This window comes from Notamacropus eugenii, chromosome 2, assembly GCF_028372415.1.
Source record: "Notamacropus eugenii isolate mMacEug1 chromosome 2, mMacEug1.pri_v2, whole genome shotgun sequence".
NCBI classification, from domain to species: Eukaryota; Metazoa; Chordata; class Mammalia; order Diprotodontia; family Macropodidae; genus Notamacropus; species Notamacropus eugenii.
The window spans coordinates 239,071,645-239,094,256 of NC_092873.1; the positions used below are offsets into that span (position 1 = coordinate 239,071,645).

General features: G+C 33.3%; 1 protein-coding gene across 5 annotated transcripts in view; it reads left to right on the forward strand.

The window, feature by feature from the left end:
* Positions 1–22,612, forward strand: part of STXBP5 (syntaxin binding protein 5) — a 214,530-nt gene that overhangs the window by 92,033 nt on the left and 99,885 nt on the right. For all 5 annotated transcript variants that reach the window (XM_072643665.1, XM_072643662.1, XM_072643661.1 and 2 more), the window contains exon 9: positions 13,092–13,170. In XM_072643665.1, coding sequence (XP_072499766.1) covers positions 13,092–13,170 — 79 coding nt within the window. The remainder of the gene's footprint in view (positions 1–13,091; positions 13,171–22,612) is intronic.

Consider the following 22,612-nt stretch of genomic DNA (forward strand, 5'->3'; position numbering starts at 1 on the left):
TTGGGCCTTGTTATAGAAATGCTGAGGATTTATTTGGGTTTATTTCATATCCTGCAACTTTGTTAAAGTTGCTTATTATTGCAAGTAGTTTTTTACTTGATTCTCTAGGATTCTCTAAGTATATCATCATATTATCTTCAAAGAGTTTCTTAACTTAGTTTCTTCTTTGCCTATTCTAATTCCTTCACTTTCTTTTTCTTCTCTTACTGCTAAAGCTAACATTTCTAGTATCATATTGAATAACAGTGGTAATAATGGACATCCTTGTTTCACCCCCAATCTTACTGGAAATGCATCTATCTTATCCTCATTACTTGTAATACTTGTTGATGGTTTTAGGTAGATACTGCTTATTTTGAGGAAGGCTTTATTTATTCCAATGCTCTCTAGTGTTTTTAATAGGAATGGGTGTTATGTTTTGACAAAAGCTTTTTCTCCATCTATTGAAATAATCGTATTTTTTTATTAGTTTTGTTGTTGATATGATCAGTTAAGCTGATATATTTTCTAATATTGAACCAATCCTGCATTCCTGGTATAAATCCTACCTATCAAAGTATGTTATTCTCATGATAATTTGCTGTAATCTTTTGCTACTATTTTATTTATATTTTTCGCATTTATATTGATTTGGGAAGTTGGTCTGTAATTTTCTTTCTCTGCTTTGGCTCTTCCTGGTTTAGGTATCAGTACCATATTTGTATTACAAAAAGAATTTGGAAAGATTCGTTCTTCACTAGTTTTTTCAAAGTCTATATAGTATTGGAATTAGTTGTTCTTCAAATGTTTGATAGAATTTGCTTGTAAATTCATCTGGCTCTGGAGATTTTTTTTCTAGGGAGTTCATTGATGGCTTGTTCATTTTTTTTTCTGAGGTTGGGTTATTTAAGTATTTTACTTCCTCCTTTGTTAATCTGGGCAATTTATATTTTTGTAAATATTCATCCATTTCGCTGATTGTCAAATTTATGGGCATATAGTTGTTTAAAATAATTCCTGATTATTGTTTTCATTTCTTCTTCATTGGTGATACATTCACCCTTTTCATTTTTGATACTGGTAAATTCTATCCTTTGGTAAATAGAATGTTATAAAATACGGACTTTGAAAACCAAACAAGCTTTCTAAATTTTATCTTCTATACTACCTTATAAATGTCCCTGGACAGACTTTGATTGATGTTTCTCTTGAAGCCTTGCTTTAATAAAATACATTTTTATTTTCATATCACCTAGATTTTCCCCTGTATCTCTTTCCCTTCCCTCTCACAGAAAACCAACCCAAATGAAAAAAGAATAAATTGTTGTTTAAAGGGGAAAAAAGAATTCATCAAAAACAATCAGTATATTGAAAATATCTGATATTATATGCAATGTTTAATAGTCTTGGGACCTTTCCTCCCACCTACATAAAAAAATGAAGAGGAATTATCTTCTTATATCTCTTTTGGAGGGCTAAGCTTCTTCATTTCACATTTCCTTTTATTTGGTCTGTGGTTTTCTTTTTTATGTTTACATTGTTGTTATTGTGTATATTGTTTTCCTGATTCTTCTTTAACTTTCCATCAGTTCATATAAATATTTCCATGTTTCTCCATATTCTGTTTACCATTCTCATGTACCACACTTTGTCTAGCCATTATCCAGTTGATGGACTTTTACTTTGTTTCCAGTTCTTTGTTATTCTAAATATGTCTTTTTGCATTTATCTACTTCACACACACACACACACACACACACACACACACACACAGAGTAATATAATCTTTACGTCAAAAGATATGGATATCTTATTTGCCACTTTATTTACATAGTTCCAATTCTGTTGCTTTCCCCTCTTTTAATTTTCTATTATCTTATTTAAAGCTTGCTTTTTATGTATTTGTTAGCATGTAGTCTTCCTCATTAAATGGTAAGTTCCTTGAGAGCAAGGACTGTCTTTTTTCCTCTTTTGGTATCCCCATTGCTTAGTATGGTACATAGCACATAGTAGGTGCTTAATAAATGTTTATTGAATTGAAATTATTTTCCACAATTGTTCCAGTTCAGAGCACCTGTCTTTCTATACTCTTTTAACATTGATTTTTCTTATCTTTCATTAGCTTTTCCAATTTTCTGGGTGTAAATTTAAACTTCAGAATTGATATTATTTGCATCTCTTTTTGTGGGGATTTCAAACATTCTTTCATATAGTTATTAATGCTTTTCAATTCTGCCAAGAAATGGCTGTTCATCTGCTTTGATAACATTAGCTATTGTTTGGCCATTTATCTATTGAAGAACTGCTTTTGGTCTTATTTCTGTTAATTGTCTATCTAATTTAGATATTAAGTACTTATAAGAGATATGTAATAATTTTTTCTTAGTTAATTGCTTCCCTTCTCCCTAAACTTTCTTTAAACTTGCTTTTCTCCCCATCACTGCCTGTTTCTGTTTCATGTAATACTACTGTTCATACTCTTCTACTGCCCTTCTACATCAGATTTTACAAATAAGTTCCTGTTCTAATGCAGTATTGCCTTCAGCTGCCATGTCTGTGTACTTGGTAAGTCAAAGGTTTGCTGCTTAATGGAATGCCATATTATTTTTCTTGTTTCTTTTTTCCCTTTTATCTTTGTATTAACTCTTGTCTTTAAGAAGTCAGCGGTACAAAAAAAGGTGATTGAAAAATGACTTCAATGTCAGTTAAAATCAGTTTCCTTTTTTTGTGATACCATTCAGTGTTCAGATATTGTTCAAGTTGTCCAAGTCTTGGTGATGTGTTTTTTATATAGAATACTCTTAAGAAAGTAGACAAAGGTTGTTTCTGAGACCACATACTAAGTTTTTTGTATTGTTTTCAGGTTTTGTTTTGTTTTTTTTTAACATGTCATTGTACTTCCTTGAATAGACTCTTTAGGAGCACAGGGTCACTTGATGAAGCATTTTGGAGTAAGAATTCTTGGTTTACTCTTTCAGTGTGTTGTTTTCATAAATAGAGTTCTTTATGAACCGTTTTATTAAACTTACATTTATACTTTGTGTTCTTTTTAAAAATAGGTATTAAAATATCTTAGTTTCCTTTTGAGTATAATATATTTAAATAAATAATTTTTTTAGAATCCTGTATATGGAAGACAGAAACTCTAGAAATCTTTGAATAGTGGGCAGGCATTCTAAAAAGTTATGGATTGTTTGGGAATACAAGAGATTGCAAAGTACTTATTTCAATAATCAGATGTGAAGAAAAAAGTGATAAAATGTAATTTTCAAGCTGTGTTTGGATTCAGAATCTGTCTTTTTCTGCTGTACTTGGACTTTCTCTATGTTAAAAGCAAAAAGGAATTTATTTATGGAGATATGATCAGTTAAATGTAACTTTTAACCTAACTTGGATCACTTTTCAGTGCTAAAGATTTTGTGGCACAGTTAACTATATTAAGTGGTAGCTGCCATTAGCAATAATTTCAGAGTAACTTCTGAGCTTTTTTTTTTTCATTTCTTTAGAGGAGTTTTTTAGCAAGGCAGTTTTTGAATACATATCTTAATGCTTTAATGTTAGGCTTTTCCCCAGAGATAGTTTCCTAAGATTTGGAGATGAGAATCATCTTCAGTAGGCTGGCCACTTCATGATGAATTCTTTGACTCTGGCAATTCTTGGGATAAAGAAAAATAAACTAAACATCTTACTTTTCTGTGGCCCTTCTATTTCTGTAGTGACAATGTCAGTGTGGCAGCAAAAGACACTAAGAATCACATTATTCTTAAATAGTCATAAAAGCATTTAAAATACTTTTCAGTTGATGTTTTTGAAATTGGTTTCTATCACTTTAATTTTCCCTTCTATCCTTCTCCACCTCTTCCAGGGAGCCAAACAATGATAATAGTACTAGCTAGTATAATAGTAATAATGATAGTAATAATAATGATGATGATAATGAAAATACCTAGTATGTATATAACACCTACTGTGTGCCAAGGACTCTTGGTGCTTTGCAAATATTATGTATCATTTGATTTTCACACCAATCCAGTGAGATAGGTGCTAATAAAGAAACTGAGGCAAACAGGTTATATGATTTGCCTAAGGTCACACAGTTGTTACAAGTCTGAGACAGGATTTGGATTCAAGTCTTTCCCTGTCACAAGCTCAGTTTTCTATCTGCTGTGCCACCTCGCTTCCTGTATAAAAACTGAATTTTTTTTAAAGATGCCAGAGAGAGGAAGGGGGGGAGAGGAGCTACTCAGTACATTAAAAAAATGTGAATATATGGATTGTACCATACTTATTGACCTCTGACCTCTGAAGAGGTATAGGGGTATTTTCTCAGATCTCTTCAAGTCAGGTTTGCTTGTTTAGTATTGAAATATTGACTTTTGACTTTTTTGGTTTTGTGGTTCTTTCCATTTACATTGTTATAGTCATTGAGCATAGTTTTCTTTGGTATGTTTCTTTTCTTTGGCTGTATGTACTCAACTGCCTCAATTCATATGGATCTTTAAATATTTCAGCACATAAGTAATTTCTTACAGTTCAGTAATATTCCATTACATTTGTATACTACCCCGCCATTCCCCAGTTAAGGGTGTTTCCCTTTGTTTGTAATTCTTTGTTATCACAAAAAGTGCCTTTATAAATATTTTAATGTATATAGGAATTTTCTTTTTATCAATGATCTTCTTGAAATATAATCCTAATAATAGAATCTGAATCAAAGAATATCAAAATTTTAGTAATTATATTTATGTAATTCCAATTTTTTTCCAAAATGGTGGTACTGATTTGTAGCTCTATCAGCAAAACTCTGGAATGCCTGTCTTTCAACAACCCTTCTAATATTGAGACTTTTGAGACTTCTTTGTTTATAATCTCTCACCCTTTATCTGTTGAGAAATGGCTTTTAGTTCAATCTGTTCATTGTTATATCTGTTAATGGATTATATATTTTAGATACCAAACCTTGTCAGAGAAATTTTGATAGAAAAAGTTCCTGCATTCAGCTACTTTCTTTTTTAACATAGTTGCATTAATTTTATTTTTCAGTTTCAGTCATTTGTCTTCTGTAATTATACCTCTGTCTTTTGTTTATTTAATATTTTTCCTAGCCTTAGTTATGAGTGCTATGTGATCTGCTTATTTTCTGTTTTTTTAATCTTAATACTCTTTAATATTTAAGGTCAGAATCATCTAGAATTTATTATGAAAGGTGGTATAAGGAATTGGTCTGAGTGCAGTTTCTTCCAAGCCATTTTCCAGCTTCCCTAGCAGTTTTTTTTTTTCAAAATCAAAGAAAGAATTCTTTCTTAAGTTGCTTATATTTTCTGGTTTATTGAACACTGAGGTATTGAGTTCCATTTTTTCTGATTTGTCCTTTAATATTTTCTTTGATAGTCTAGATCCTTACTTTTCTAAATGAATGCTGTTATGTTTTGAGATCAGTTAAGGATCCTTTTTATAATTTGATTGGTAAATAATTAAAAATAGTAATCTTTTTTGTCATTATTGTTAGTTTTATTGTATTGGTATGATTCATCCATAATCAGTGATTATTCCTAAAGGATATATTTACTGTTTCTGTGTTTTTACATCTGTTTGTAATATTTCTGTGCCCTAATACATGCTCAGTTTTTGTAACAGTTTCATGTCTTGCTTAGAAATATATGTATTCTTTAGCAGTCTTCTTTTGAAGATTCCTTGTGTCTTCTAGCTCTAGCTTCTCTAGCAATTTATTTAATTCTATATTTTTCCTTTTATTTTATCTTTCTGTTGAAGCTATCCAAAACTGAGAGGGACACTGCAATCTCCTGCCACTACTATATTTTAACTGTCAATTTCTTCTCATAGTTCTGTTAATTTTCTTTATGACTTTAGATGTCAGGATATTTGGAACATGTAATTTTGATATTCATTTTGATTTATTGCTTCTCCTTCCTTTTAGGCATAATATAGTTACCACCTTCTTTATCTCTTTCTATTTGTGAGTTATGTTTTTTTTTCTTTATATGATAAGAAGATTGTAGCTTCTGGTTTTTTGGATTTACCTAACCCTCAATACATTTTTCCCTTACTTCTCTCATTTTTATTCTTGTGGCTTTTAGGTTTGTTTCTTGTAAGCAGCAGATTGTGAGGTTTTGTTTTTTTTATCAAATTTGTCATTCTTTTTCCTTTTATTGGATTATTTAATATATTTACATTAACGTATGAGATTTCGATTTATATTTTCCTCCATTTTTCTGTAGTAGTGTTTTTTTTCTCCCCAATTAAGATTTCTCCACTCTTTCTCTGTTAAGACATTACTGTATCTCTTTTGTCACTTTAGCTTTATCTATTTTAAGGCAGTCCTATTCCCAAGTTTAGAAGTTTTTAACTTATTTGTTTCTGTTTTCTTTCTTTTCGTTTTTTTTTCCCCTCTTAGTTAAGTGGTCAAGCAAAATCCTTTCTCTTCTCCTGTTCAGCTTGTTTTATTCATTAGTTTTTAAATTTTCATTTTCTTCCCCTTCTCAAAAGATTTTTTTCCACTCATTCTCCTCATTATTTATCTTCACTTTCTGTTTCTTCTAGATTATTATTTTTTGATTCATAACCTTTATACTTAGTCTTTATTTACTCTCTGTATTTCTAATATAATTAAATCTTCTAAAGTATCTATTTTGGGTTCATTCTTCTCAGTAGTTTCTCTTTTTGCCTTGTACGTCTTGCTTCCTTTCTCTTCGCACTCTCCACCCCCAACTCCGTTTTCTGTTGTATCTCACTTTTAGAAATGCCATTTTCTGCAGGTGATAGTGAGAATATTTCCTTATGGTAGAAATCTGTGACCCTGATTGTATATAGTTGATTTAATTTTTGCCTTCTGTTATTCACAGACCCATAACTGAGTCCTTGCTTTCCCACTGTTTTGTGTGTCAGTTGCCCCCCCAGAATCCTGATTCTCCTTCCCTTTGGACGAGATAAATATTCTCTCCAAGCATTGAATCTCTGCAAATTATACCCATTGTAATAATGTTTTAATAAACTTTTACAGAATATTTCTCATCCATTATGGGGGTGTTCATAAGTGGTGCTTCCTCTAACCACTTAAATAACCCACTTTCTTTTTCCTGGTTTTAATTCTTCCATTTGCTTCCTTATTTATTTATTCTCCTATAGACTTTCCTCTTTCAGTGAGAATTCAGGAATTTTTATTCCTCCGTTACTAACCTTTGATTTGAATAGTTAGGATACATTATATTTCTCTTTTTTTCCTCTCCTTTTATGTACCTTATTCTATAATTTAGTCCTACAAAAATATGGTTTCACCTCTGGGCAGAATGTTGTAAGATTTAGTCGATGATATTTTTGGGCCTGTTTCTTCTCTATCACTTCTGTTTGCTTTGGCCATTGTCTCCTTGTTTATTTATTTATTTGTTTATTTTTTAGAAAGAAATCTCTTGCTGTTCTTACTGTTATTTTATTGTCCATGGTTGCTGGATTTGTTTACCTTTTTTTTGTATTTTTATTGCCTGGGGTATTTGGGAAGCAAATGATTTGTTCATGTCTGTTTGGTTTTTTTTTCTAGAAAAGCTTCAAACATTTCTTTTTTTTTTTTTAATTAATAGTTGGATTCATATGTGTGGGATATGTCAACCTGGGTGGCACCTTGAGCTACTTTGCTCTTCGGAACTGTTATTCCATTCCCTGCTGCAGTTCTTGGTGGGTGCCAAATCCATATTTTCTTTCCTTTACATTTGGAGATCTTCTCTTGGTTACTTGCAGAACATTTTACCATTGGAATTTTTAAATGTAACTACCACGTCTTGACGTTTGCATCCTGGATGTTTAGCATTTTTTTCCTCCTGGAAGTGATATTTAGAATCTTTTAATTGTCCCTTTTTTTGAATGACAGCTTAAGTATCTTATATTATGATGTTCAACTTTTTTGTTTTGTCAGATTCTTCTAGGAGAGCTAAAGTCCCCCACTGAACTTCAACAAGAAAATAAAATAAAAACAAAGTCCTTATGAATATTCATAGTCTAGCAAAACAAATTTCCACATTGCCCATGCCCAAGAATGTATATCTTTCTCTCTACATTTTAAGTTCATTACCTTTGTATAAGGAGGTGAATGGCATGCCATTTTCTCTTCAGGACATATAAGTTCTCATTGTATTGATTAGAGTTCTAAGTTGTTTTTCTCTAAATGTTATTATTTTATAAATTGGTTTCCCAGTTCTGTTCACTTTATTCTGTATTGTGAGAAATGTGATCACTTTCAACAAAGAACAATACTCACTGGGAAGCTAGAAAAGTTCACATTTTATTTTAGGCTAATCTTCTGTGTTCTTAGTGACTAGGTCTTTCCCTAATGGAGAGTACTCTTGCTCAGACAAATGCAACCCTTTTTTATGCTTTCCCCAATTCAGATTGTCCCCCTTGCTCTCCATTGGCAAGATGCAATGTCCTGAACCTCCCACTTCATGTTCTCCTCCTTGAGAGGTTCCCCTTCAGACAGCTCGTTAACCATGTGTACAAGCTTCTGATGTTTTACCTTATCAAAAACCTGGTTCTGCTATATCGCAACTTTTATTAGAATCAGTCACGTCTGACTTACATTGTGCTATCGCTCAAAGCTGAGAGGAGTTTTAATCCTGTGGAAACAGAATTCCTCCTTTTATTTTACTTTTTTAAATTTCATTTTGTTATCATTTGATAAAAGTCTTCTCTGTTTCCTAGGTAACTATATATTTCACCAATTGTCTGTGATGTGGTAACATTGCATTATCTTCACATATCATAATTCATTTAGCCATTTCCTAATAAGAGAACTCCTTAGTTTTCAATTCCTTATATTCCCCTCTTGGCCCTGCTCCTGACTTTCATGCCTTCAAAATCATTCCTGTAGTGCTGTTTCATCTTGGAATTCCCTTCAGTCCTTTGCCCTAGAATATTTCACCACTCCTGTGACCTGTTGACTCTGAAATATTCCTTCTCAAGGCATTCCCTTCCTCCTTTAATTCAGTTCCTTCAGGAGCTTCCATTTTGTGAGGGGGCTAGCCACATCTGCCTGCTTTATTCCCTTCCTTGACCAGTTCCTGACTTTCTGGATTTCCACCCCTTCACCCTCTTTTGTGTGTTACCTTCACCCACTAATGTGTAAGCTCTTTGAGGATAGACAGTGTTTTTGTTTTTCTTTGTATTTATATCTCCCTGGTAGAACCTGGTAGAACCAAAGGAATAATAACTGCATATTCACATGTCTACTTTTTATCACTTTTTAAAAAAACTTTTGATTCAGTAGGGGAAAACATAGTTTTTAAAAACATACATATATATTCATTTTTATGCATCAATAATCTATCATTCTTCCTCCTCCCATTGAACAATAACAACAAAAAGGAAAAAATAGTACATACGTAGTGTTTAACAATTGCATGTTTCCTTCATTCCTTTCTTTCCCTTCTTTCTTGCCCTCTTCCCCTTCTTCTCTGCCCTTTTCCTTTTCCTTTTTGATGCTCTCCCCTTCCTGTCTGACATTCTTCCCTTCATGCCTTTCTTCCTGGAGTCCCTCTCAATTTTTAGCTACTACAAACATAAATAATATAATTATTTGTGTGTATGTGTGCATGTATGTGTGTGTATATATATATATATATATATATATATATATATATATATATATATATATATATATATATATATTTTTTTTTTTACATCTATATATGTATAAAATAATCAGTTTCCTCTTTATTTGATTTCTTTTGAAGTAAAAGCCTAGCGCTAGTATTTAGCCTAGCTGGGTCAGAGAATGTACAGAGTTTAATAATTTGGAGGGCATATATTGCTTTCTAGAATTTGAGCTAGTCCACAGCTACATGAACTGTGCATTACTATGGCTATACAACATAGTTTTATTAACTGTATTCCAACAAAATGTGTCCCCATGAACATGTCAAAATTATTCAAAATTCTTCAAAGAGAAATAACAGAAATGATGCAATGGGCAATCATGAATTTAGAAGACTAATGATGAAATGTCATCTCACTCTAAGCAAAAAAGTTATATGATAAAAGTTGTCTAAGGAGACATAAATTTCAAGACATGATCAGTATATTGAATTGTTTTATTTGATTAACCTTTAGTAAGCCCTTTAGAGGGCTTATTTTAGGAGGTAAGGAGTAAGTTAATGAGTAGTGAGAAATAAAAACAAAGAGGAAAGAACATTAATATACTGAAGAAAACGTAAGAGACACAAACGTGCAGGGCAGTTTTGTCACTATTGTGTTAATTTAAGGTACTCTTTAAAAAACTGTAACATTCCTCAATTTGTATAGAATCCTTTTACTGTTCTTTGTATGTAGAAATGCTTATTTTATTGATATTTGTTAAGTTCATCATAAAAAGAATTTTGTAAAAGACACCATATAGCTTCAAGTCATAGGCTATTAATGTTTAGAAAGAGGACACTGGAAAGACATATTATGGACAGGAGGAAACAGCAACATTTTACAAATAAGGAATTATTCAACAAAAGTGATATAAAGGATGTCCTTCAAATATATGTTCACAAAAAAAAAGACAGAGTAGTCACATGACTGAGAAAAAGAGATAATCGTTGGACAACTTTTGTGCTTTATTGGTAGCCACATGATGTGAAGAGAAATCAAGGAAGACCTGTAACAATTTTGGTGGGAACCCCTGCAATTAACTTAGACAACATGGATACAAGTCACATAGATTGGATGGGGCACTGATATGTTGCCTCATTACAAGAAATACCAATAATGAAGAGATAATAGATCCATTTAAGGGGTTTTCCAGGTCTTTTGTTGTTGTTGTTCAGTTGTTTTTCAGTGGTGTCCAACTCTTTGTGACCCCATTGGGGATTTTCTTGGCAAAGATGCTGGATTGGTTTGCCGTTTCCTTGTCGAGTTCATTTTACAGATGAGGAATTGAGGTAAACAAGATTAATTGACTTGCCTAGGTCACACAACTACTAAGTGGCTGAGGTTGGATTTGAATCTTTCCATCCGCAGGTCCTGCACTCCACTGAACCACCTAGCTGCTTCCAGGTGCTAGTTAACAAAAGAAAAAATTCTTTTCTTTTTGTCATTTAAAGTTAATTTTACAATGTTTTGTTAGTTTAGCAAGGCTCATTGATTCATAGAAAGAAGAAATGTTTATTGAAAAGAAACTGGGTGTGGAGTCAGAAGTCCTGAGCAATGGGTTTAATTTCTCTGGACCTCAGTTTCTTCATCGATAAAATAAAGAACATGAACTATGTGATCTATAAGATTTTTCCACCTTACTCTGGCATTCCGTAATTCTGTAATTAGCGACTTCTTTAGGCTGTATCAGCATCAAGTTTAGGAACCAAACAATCAGTAAGTAATTAAGTGCCTACTGTGTCCCAGGCACTGTGGAATTCAAAAAAGAAGCAAAAGATAGCCCCTGTTCCCAAGGAGCTCACACACTAATGGGAGAGACAACAAGCATGCCTAAATACAGGATAACTAAGAAGTAAGAGGAAAGGCACTCGAGTTAGAGGGTTTGGAGTAGGCCTTTTGTAAAAGGTGATATTTTAGTTGGGACTTAAAGGAAGCCAGTGAAGGCAGTAGGTTGAGATGAGGAGGGAGAGCCCTCCAAGCTTGAGGGACTGTCAGAAAAAATGCCTGAGGCTGAGCTATGGAGTTCTTTGTTCATGGAATGGCAAAGAGACCAATGTCTGTGGATCTAAGAGTATGTGGCAGGGTATAAGAAGGTTGGAAAGGTAGAAGAGGGTTAAGTTGTGAAAGTTTTGAACACTAAACAGAATTTATATTTTTTTCTTAGATGCAATTGGGAGTCCCTGAAGTTTGTTGAGTTGTAGGTGGGATGGGGTGTGACATAGTTGAAACTTTGCTTTATGTAGAAAAATACTTTTGGTGACTGAATAGAAGATATATGGTAGTGGGGATAGACTTGAAGCAGGAAAACCTATCAACAGGATATTGATGTAGTCCAGGATGAAGTGATGAGGGCCCTCACCAGGGTGGTGGCAGTGTCAGAAAAAAGGAGGAATATTAAAGTTGATAGGCCTCATTAACAGATTATATATGGGGAATGATAGTGAGGAGTTCAAGGTGACTCCCAAGGTTGTGAGCCCAAGGGACTGGGAAGATAATGATGCAGGGATATGTTTGGAGTGGAGTTAGAGGAAAAGATAATAAATTCAACTTTTTTTACATATTCCGTTTTCTTCAGGACATCCAGTTTGAAATATCTGAAAGGCAGTTGGAGATTTGACTGGCAATAAGTAGAATAGTTATGGCAAGATCATGTCTCTTAAAAGATGTTCCTTTTGTTTTTCCTCCTTTTGTGAGTATATATATGTAAGGAGCATGTTTAAACTTGACAATTATAATAATAGTTGTGGTTATTTTTCCCTTTTCAGTGGTCGGTTAGGTTTATAGGATAGAAGGATACTAGTGTTTATTTAGTACAATTTTTAATTCTGAACCAGAAGTAGAAATTCAGCTATAATAAAAAGGATGAAATTTTCATCAAGTTAATAGTTCCTTTTATAGGATTTGATGCATACTTTAATTTGATATAAGAAAAAACTCCTAATAATGTGATCCATCCAAAAGTTACATGAACTATTTTAGAAAATAATAAACTTCCTTTCACTTGAGGACTTTAAACCAAAAGCTGGATGACTCCTTACTGGAAATGCTGTAGAAGGGTTTTTTGCTAGGGTGTGGGCTGGATTAGATTATGCTATCTCTCCCAACTCTGATTCTCTTATTTTATAAGCCAAGTAGAAAACATTTATGTGAAATGTTTTTTGTCAAAGTCCAAATGCTTATAAATGTATTGAAACTATTTTGTCGGCCTGAAAATCTGCTCTCTTCCATACTTAAGAAATTGAGATCTGACACCGCCCCACCCCCTTTCTGGAAATATGTTGATAAATGAAGATTACTAATCATATTTTTTTCAGTACTAGTTTCTTAAGCACACAGATTGTATGTCTTTCTCTTCTCCCCTCCAAAATAACTTTGAAATGTATCCAATTACATTTTATCACATTTCACTTTCATTTTAAAAACTATCATGTAGAATACTTTAGAATTTAATACAAGGCAATATCTTTTAGGAAAGCAATTAAAGGATGGGAAAAAACCAGAACCATGCAAACCTATCCTCAAGGTGGAATTCAAAACGACTAGATCTGGGTAAGGTTTTACTTCATTGCCAGCATTCATTGTGTATGATTATTCAACATGCAATACTTTTTATTTGTTTGTTTTAAACAACTATTCCACATCCTTCTAGCTTACTGTATTATTTCTGTTATTGGTTTGAAAAATTATGGTGAACATTTTAGTCATCAATAGTTGAAACACTAACATGCTACATTATAATTTTGATAATTGTTTTTACTCTTTCTTGAAATATTTCAAGATTTTCTCTGCTTAACCTTTTTTTTATTTCGTATATCAGTTTTAAACACCAATATCTGTTTATTTGCTAGTGAAAATTGGAAGAAAACCATAGAAGAAATTAAATCTCAATTGTAATCCCTTACTAATTTTATATCATTATAAAACATGTATTTTTATTAATTTTTAATGTATCTTTATTATTTAAAAACTAACAAAGGAAAATCTGAAAGCTACAAAAATTGGTACCATTTAACACCTGTGTAAATAATTCTTAAAAGGGGTGTTGGAAGTCATGTATTCAAGTCAGCAAGTAATTTATTAAGCACCTACTATGTACCAGGCTAAGCACTGGGGATATAAAGAAAGACCAAGAAAACTGTCCCTGTGGTATTGACATTTATAATAAAGAGGTTACCATTTTGAATTTTTTTTTTTGTTTAGCCTTGGGCTCCCGATACACTTAAGGCAGACTCTCAGTAATAGGAAATGAGAGATTGAGTGTTTGTTTACCATGATTATTAGTGGAGCCATCCTTCTCTTTTTCAGATGTATACCTCTTTAAATCAGTTAAAGAAGCCAAGGAACCTGAAGTTATTACTGCCATTCTGTGAATACTTAGTATGTTATAGTTAGGATCCTTGAAATATTGTGAGAAACAGAAGATGTGGAACCCAAAGAATCCAATTTTTTCTGGTCTCAAAACACTTTTGGTCAGGATGGATGATGTTTATAATTTCAAAGTTATGTGAAATAGTCTAGAAATATTCATTGTTCCCAGTAAAATATATTATGTAATATGAGGAGCTATTCAAAAGATGTGAAATATTTCATTGCCATTAATGGGTTGAGCAGAGTTAAAATTGTGGCAACTTGTTGAATGAAATCCAGTAAACCACTTGATAAAAGTCCTCAGGAAGGGAAACTTTGCTCTCCATTTTTGCTATGAAAAGGGTGGAAATGGGAGAAGCAGAATATAAAAGACTATTAAAACATTTGTCCTGGTTAGAATGAAGTTGTTTTTTTCTTTTTAGTGAGTTGATTGCATTTGAAATTCTATAAGATGACTTTATTTTAATTATTGATTCAATTCAGCAATAATGTATACCTAAAAAAGATAATTACTTAGAAAAAACATTTCTCTCTCATACTCTGTTCCTTCTTTCCTTCTTATGCAGTACTTGAATTTACAGATTCGTTGGCTCCTTCAGAGATAGTAGCAATTGTACCGGATAGCAACAATAATTCTTCCTTCCCTAAAACTACATATGACAAAAAGCTCTGCTTTTTTGACTGGTAGGTAGAGAAATTACTGGGCAAGACTAGTGAACTTGTCCTCCTGGACGGAGGAGTATAGACTTACTGCTTATCCTTGGATTGTGCTTTTATTTATTTCCTCACTCCAGTTATTTTCTTAATCTTCCTGAGGTAGACAGGAGCTTTGCTTCCTTTAGAGGTAAAGACTTCTTAGAACTCTTTGGACCTTTCTGTGATTTCTCAGACCATAACTTCAGAAGATGTTCTTCAGTTTCTCTTTTGAATCAAGATCCTCTATAGTAAAGCAGAAACCTTAGAAGAAATCTAGTCTAAATTCCTACCCAGTAAGTAAATCCTTTCCAAAACTTTTGAACCTCTGCTTGAAAACCTCTAATGATGAGGAATTAATTCATGAGCCAATCCATTCCATTTTCAGATAGCTCTAATTTAGTTCAATATTATCCACTCTAGCCTGGGTGGGGGTGGGTGGGTAAGCTAGACTGTTCTCACTTATTCTGTCTTTCTTCTGTTTAGTAGTTTCTACTATCCATTATAGATCTCCACATCCTATGTACAGTTGATTCCTGGGACTTCTGGGGCAAATGTCCAAAGCTGCAAATTTTGAGATATTTGATCTCATACTGAACCTTATTTAAGAGGTTCATCCATGACTGCTTAGCATACTGTTCATAACATTGTGACAGGATTATGTTAATTCTAATTTGTAGTCAACTGGTTTTAGCTGCTGAGAACTGCTTGCTGACTTGATTGTTTTACAAGCTTCTTGAGGAATCTGTATAGCTATATATTTAGGAGAACATTGTTAATCATACAAAAGTGTACTAGGCTCCCACATTAACCTAATATATAGCATACATTTTGCTGTGATGAGATTTCTTTAATCTGGAAGCCTTATGGCTGATCTTCCTATATTTAAATGCATAATCATCCTCATTACATTTTAATCTGCATCTCTAGGAGCTGGAGAATATTTTTTCACTTTAGTTGGAAATGTCATCAACTTTCTTATCAACAAATAATTACTTATTTTAAAAACTGAATGGTTATTTTTGAAGTAGTTTTATTTTTCCATGCACTTTCTATTTTTTTTGAGAAATTTATGTTGGCAGGTAAAATTGGAGTTTCAAAATCTTAAAGAATTTGAAGAGTTATAACATTTACTAGATCATAGGATGTTATAGAATATTTCACATACTCACATACATGTCATGTGGCTACTTATTCTGCTCTACTGTCAAATGAGACCCAAGACATTTGGTCAAGGCTCACAGAGAAAAGGAGGTGGCTTTTATCAATCTGCCATTTGGGAATGGACAGTATTCTATTAATATTATGAAATCATATGTCTGTACCAAAAGAGGAGAGGAGAACACTTTCTGGTCCAAATAGATTATAAGTCAGTCTTATTTAAAAAACATTGCACTTAAAAATAGACAGAAGTACCTATATGTTGTTAAAAGATCACTTTACCCAGAAGCTTTAAGTCAAGTTAGTAAGCTTAAAGCTAATAGTTATTAATTTGTCTTCTACCTCAGTTTTCAGGTGAACCAAACTTAGGACTTAACATATATTTGTACCTAACCTGATATCTTCTTTGTACCTACACTAGGGCATTTTCACCCTGTAGACTGTCTCAGGAAAACCTGCCCTTTATGTTCTTAATATTATGAAGTCCATTTTTTTAATATATCTGTTGATGTGAGAACATCAGACTGAGAAACCAACATTTCATATCAAATGAAATCTTTATTGAAATATATAAAGAGAAAGAATATGATAATTTGTCTTTGATACTACTTCATTAGAGATTCTTTCCTGAATGATTTTTCTGCCTCTATCTCACTTTAGTAGAGGTTAGACAACCATTGCTACTATAAAAGACGAGATATTCTTTCAGGCAAACTTCAAAGGCAGTGTTCTTCAGTTATTTACACTTCTCACCTTACCTTCCACATGAACTAAAATTTTGGTCTTATCCAACTGTGTGTTTCCTCTGAATAACTTTATTCCCTATTTCTCTAACTGTTCAGCCAACCAACCAACTGTTCAGCTTTTCAGTGGGCACCTATACATTGCCATTTGGTATAACTGTTACTGTGGTTTTTATTTTTTTTAAAGCTAGGCATAACTTATAATATGGTTCTTCGAAGATTTGTAGGTTTACCAGACACCAGCATCTCCACTTTGGAGGTTCAGGGTAGTTCCACTTTCTTTTGATGGCTTTGTACCCTGTTCTGTACTACTAAAATGCTGGAGGAGGCATCTCCATTCAGATAGATATATCTGAGAATTGCTTCTAACAGTCAGCTTGGTGAAGTCACCATCTGTCTGATGTCACTTTAGAGCCTTTAATCATGTCCATTCCTGGGGAAAGAATACCATCTGATGTTGGCTGTATGTCATCAGTGAACCAAAGGTATTACGTAAGTAGTCCTTGTTTATAACAACAAGCCATATGTCGCTTACCTATAATCATTACTCGCTATGGCTTCTATCAATTTAGAGAAAAAATGATAGCCAAGCCATTTTTTTCACCTGTGTGCTTATTCTCATATTCAATGGCTTTAAGTATATTCCTTTTAGATTAAACTGTGTTGTATTCATTTTTTCTCCTAAGTTTTTTGTAAACCAGTTTTGTTAGATTGGCAGGCTGGTTTTTAATTCTTTTTCATTGTGAAACGTGGGGAAATAGAACTCTTTGTCCATGTTCTGTTTATATTTGTTTAATAAATTAAAAAATTGTCCCCAAAATTTTAAAAATTTTGGATTCTAGGATTGACCTAGGAGAGTAATAACATTTTTCATATTTTTTGTAAAGGTTTTAAAATGTATTTATTTTCACTGATATTTTAGACTGATTTACAAATGCATTATTTAATTACTAATAAGATACTTAAATGAAAATCCATTAGGGCCCTTTAGATTATTTATAATTTTATTTAACAAGTAATATAATAATTATTATACTGTGATGCTCATAGCTCCCTAGCAATTCGAGGTAAAAATTGTTTTAAAGCTTATAAAAGTAATCCTTTTTAATGTTAACTAATACACTTCTATATCTCTCTTAAAAATTAAAAGCATTTGTAAGCCTATATAAACATTATTTTAGATTGGTAATTATGATTATTTTTTCTTTTATAGCTTTATTGCTAAACAGACAAATTTGAATTTTATTGAAAACAAAACTTCAGATAATGTTAAGCTGAAACCCAGAATTTTCTCATTATAAGAATGTTTCTCACTTCTCTAGAATACATTATTTTGCTGCTATATTTGCATTTTCCAAATTAGCCAGGCTATTGTTACTGAATAAGAAGTTATATATATATACTTCCTGCCTCCCAAGAAAAAAATCTCCAGAAAATTTTCATGGTCTGAGACATTTTTGCCTAAACAGTTACAACCACAGCTTAATTATGTGCTTTAATCTTGCCATGATGAATAATAATTCTTAAAGTAAGTACGTCAGTGGGAAATACAAAGACCAGCAAATAGTGAGTGGTAGTCTCATTTTTCAGAAGTATCTGCAGAGAAAATATATAACATGTTTCTTAAATATTTTTACCTGTAAATATTGGAATAAGACATAGTAATATAAAACATTAAAAAAATCACATAATACTTCAATAATACTTTGAACAGAGATTTTTATCTACTAAGATATCTTTAAATTATCTCCTCCTATTTTACCAGTACTTAAAAAAAAGTTTTTCATCCTTAATTGGTGTTGACAGACATCCTGAAGTGTCACTTTTATTACTGATGTGCAACCATCTAGAAAGTCATTACATATTAATTTTTCCAAAACATGATTGTTAAACTTTTTGCAATAATTTTGCTCCTGTGTCCAGCAACATGGGCAGTTAGTTAGGTGCTATGCCTAAAGTCAGGAAAATTCATCATCCTGAGTTTAGATCTGACCACAGATAGCTGTGTGAACCTGGGCAAGTCACTTAACCCTATTTGCTTCATTTTCCTCATCCATAAATGAACTAGAGAAAGAAATGGCAAACTACTGCATGAAAATCCCAAGAGTTGGTACATGGCCCAAACAATTAAAATCACATGTCCAGTAACCAAAGATGGAATTTTATTTTTGTCCCCCATGACTTCTTGTATGGTATTTATAAAATTCTCCCACTTTCTCCAGGCCATTTTCATACAGAAATACTGAAATGGATCTGTGACTAAATTTGAACTTTCTGGTGAAAGTTGCAGTTATTGCAGTCCATCCATGCCTGCCCATCCTTTATGACTCTTGTTCAACACAGGGGTACCATGCATCCTATTAATGGCCTTCCTTGCCGTATTTATGGGTACCAGTCTACCAATTAGAATTCCTACCTCTCATTTCTTATCCTAACAAACACTGAACTAGTCTGTCTTCTCTTCATGTCATCAAATTCTCCAATGACATAATTTACTCCTGTATTTCTTTGAAGTGATTCATTAAATGTATGTTCCAGCCTACTTGCTGGCCCATCTCCAGTTGTCCTGGTCTGTATCTGGCCACTCAATCCAAATATCCAGAGGAAAACGTGAGGCTGGTGACTTTGCATAGTCCCTCCTCATTTAAATCCAATTCACCTGCAAGTCATGACAATATCTTCCCAATGTCATTGTCCTCTTTGAGAATGAAGGACAAACAACAACAGCCTACTCACAACAAACATGTTCCTTTCCATTGCTCCCTGTGTAATAGTAATTATTAATTCTGTGAAGACTATTATGTTGTGTTTCACTGACCATCAAAACTGGTAAAAGTTTAGTATTAAAAAGATAGGTCTTTGTTTTCATAGGAATTAGAGGGTCATTGAAGCTTTGCATTACCCTAAAGGCAATCCAGCCCATTTTCTTCTTTATGTTCAACTCTGGGTCTTACTTATTGTCTTCTCTGCTGTCTGAATAAGACTCGTATATTGAGTGACAAACTCTGTAGGTTGTCCAGCCAAATCCATGTTAAAAGCTGAGCAATAGACATTCTCCTTCTGATTGGTACTTTCTTTGTACATAGTCAGATCAAATTCTTTTGAGTGATTACTGATCTTATCTAGGAGACGCTGAAGCATTTGGAGCCTGATGCTATCAGCACATTATTATTAATAAATAGGTCATCTGGAAAACTCAGCATCCAGAGGGAATTGGATTTCTCTTCTATTTGGACTCTGTGATGGATCTTCTCCATCATCGTGGATAATATTTTTAGTGAACATCATTCTGTTTTAATTCTTGATATTTATTTTCAGCGGGTTGTTGAAAAGAATTATTTCTATTGTTATATTTTTCCAGTGAATCTTGAATGATTTTAACATATGAATGAGATACCTTGTTGAAACAGGGTCTGCAAAGCAGCATTTTATTCTATCAGACAACTACTTTTTCATAACAATTTGTGGGGTATTATATTCTTTACATATTTTTGTCAGTTGTGAAATTGTAAAGATGTGATCCATTGTTGAATATCATTTGTGAAAACCTTGTTTCATACTACTATTCTCATCAAGCATATCCTTGATGAATATCATCAATATTCATCAATGATGAATGTATAAATGTATATAAATGTATAAATGACTCTTAAAGATTTTGTATAAATGACCTAGATTTATAGATCAGTAATTTTGATGTTTTCTTGGTCACTTTTTTTTGGTTTTGAGTTCATAATTTTTCCCTATGCCATTGATACATTTTTCTCCTTCGAGTACTTTGAATATCTTTTAAAATTCCCTCTCATTTCTCTCTTTTAGAACTGGTCACCTTTACTTAGTCCAGTTAGGCTGACTTTCCCATTTTGTTTTCTTTAGGGCCATTTTATCTCCCTTATAATTCATCTCATTTGGGATGTGCCACATCCTACATGTATGTAAAGTTAGGATTTGAATGTGGTGCTACCACTATCTTTAATGGAGAAAACATTTTAATGATATTTATATATTTTTTTCCATCTCTCCAACCCTCCTTCTATTTTAATCTTCACATTCCCATAGGATAACTTCGTTTCATTGGGTATCTTGTACTTTTTTTTCAAACAAACTTCATATGACCTCTTATCCTTCTTCAGTAACAGTGCCAGTGAAGAATACCAATAGTCACATTAAAGTTTATTGATGCTCTAAATATGACATCCCTGTCCAGTGACCAGTAGTGGACATATTTCTGCAGAAACTAAATCATTTCAACCTTGGCATCCTTCCTATAGATTAAAGTAAAGAAGAAACTTGCAGCCTATTTAGCTTGGTAGAATGGGTTTTATAGGAAAACCAGAGGTAACAAGAAATATTCTATAATGGATTATTAGATTATCATGCATAACAGTTCTGATGATAAGTATTTGCAAAAATCCCATCTTAAAAATATCTGCAGCTTATGCAGCAACATTGATTGCTCAGGAACAAAGAAACAGAGAAATTCTACAAAGATTATTTGTTGAGGCTCCAATTGAAATCTTCATGCACACTGATACTTAATGACTTTCCTGAAGAGATAAGGATGAAGCTGAGGAGATATGTACAGTAAAACATGGTACAGGGAAAAAAAATGAGAGAGCTTAAACACTCTAAAGTATACATGCATTTCCTTGCCCTTTTGCTTCCAGTCCTGCAGTAGCACTGCCCATCCTCCACTGTTGGACTGCTAATTGTTGAGTGCTTACTACATCTAGCCAACCCCAAACACTCAATGCCATCTTACTAGGATGCTAATCCATCACCCCTCCACCTTCCATCTCTTACTCTCAGAATAGAGAAAATTCTAACTAGTATTAGTAGAGGTAGTTTCCTCATTTCTCTAAAAGGAAAGGCAACTTTTGAGGGGTTGACAATCACTTTAATCAAGCACATGTATCATTCAGTTAATTTAAGGGGAAAAGTCAGCACCATGAACTTCAGAGAAGATACAGAGAAGTCAAAAGTCAACAGACATGCTTCCAAAATGTCTGACCATTAACATACATACATCTTTAGCAGAGAGGGAACCATCTGGGTTTTCAAAACCAGGAGTCTCCTTAGTGGCTTCCCAGAGTCTTCATCTGGCCAAACACTTCCAGCCAGTAAGCCCCAAAGTAAAACCTCACCATCAGAGTATTTATACACTTTTCAGAGCCAGACGGCATGATCCTCTGACCCAGTGCCTCAATAGAAAAAACAAAAGGTACTTGTGACCCTCCTACAAAATAACTTCCTGAATCAAGCTTTCCTCAGTGGGTAGGAAAGATTTTTAATTATATTCGAATAGAAGCATTATACTTCTTGATTATACTGAAACAAAAACAGAAAAAGATGCTACTTTGCTTGGCTTCACAATATTTGAGTGGATTTGTAATCTAATTGGTGGGGATGTATGAGCAGTGGTTCATATTGCAGTCCATCTATACCTCCTAATTCTGAATGATTCTTTTCTGTATCTAGTATCTCCTTCGTATGCTTTTCCCTTGTTTCTTGACATGGTGTGGGTCTTCCTAAATTACAATTTCAACCATATCACCTCTGTATTCAGTCAATTCCAGTGATTCCCACTTGCCTTCAGGATTAAATATCAAATCCCTTGGTTTATAAAACCATCCATAAACTGGCCTCTTTCCTACCTGTCCAGTCTAATTGCTCCTTATATCTCTCCTTGTTGGTTGGTTGTTGTCCTTCGTTTTCAAAGAGGAACAAAATGACATCACCATGGTAAAGTGAAGTTTCAGTGTGTCTGACTGTGGCTGATCAGACCAATACACGCTTGGAATGCTCTAGCACAGGTTGGGCATGTACACTTTGATTCAATGACGCTAGCCTCCTTGTCATTCCTCAAACATGACATTCAGTGTTGGAAGTTCTGACTGAACATTTTCCTTGCTGTCCTGGGTGCCTGAAACTCCTACCTCTTCTCTGCCTCTGAGCTTTTTGGTTTCCTTCAGTTTTAGTTTTAAGTTCCACCTTCTTCAAGAAGCCTTTCCCAGTCTCTCTTAATG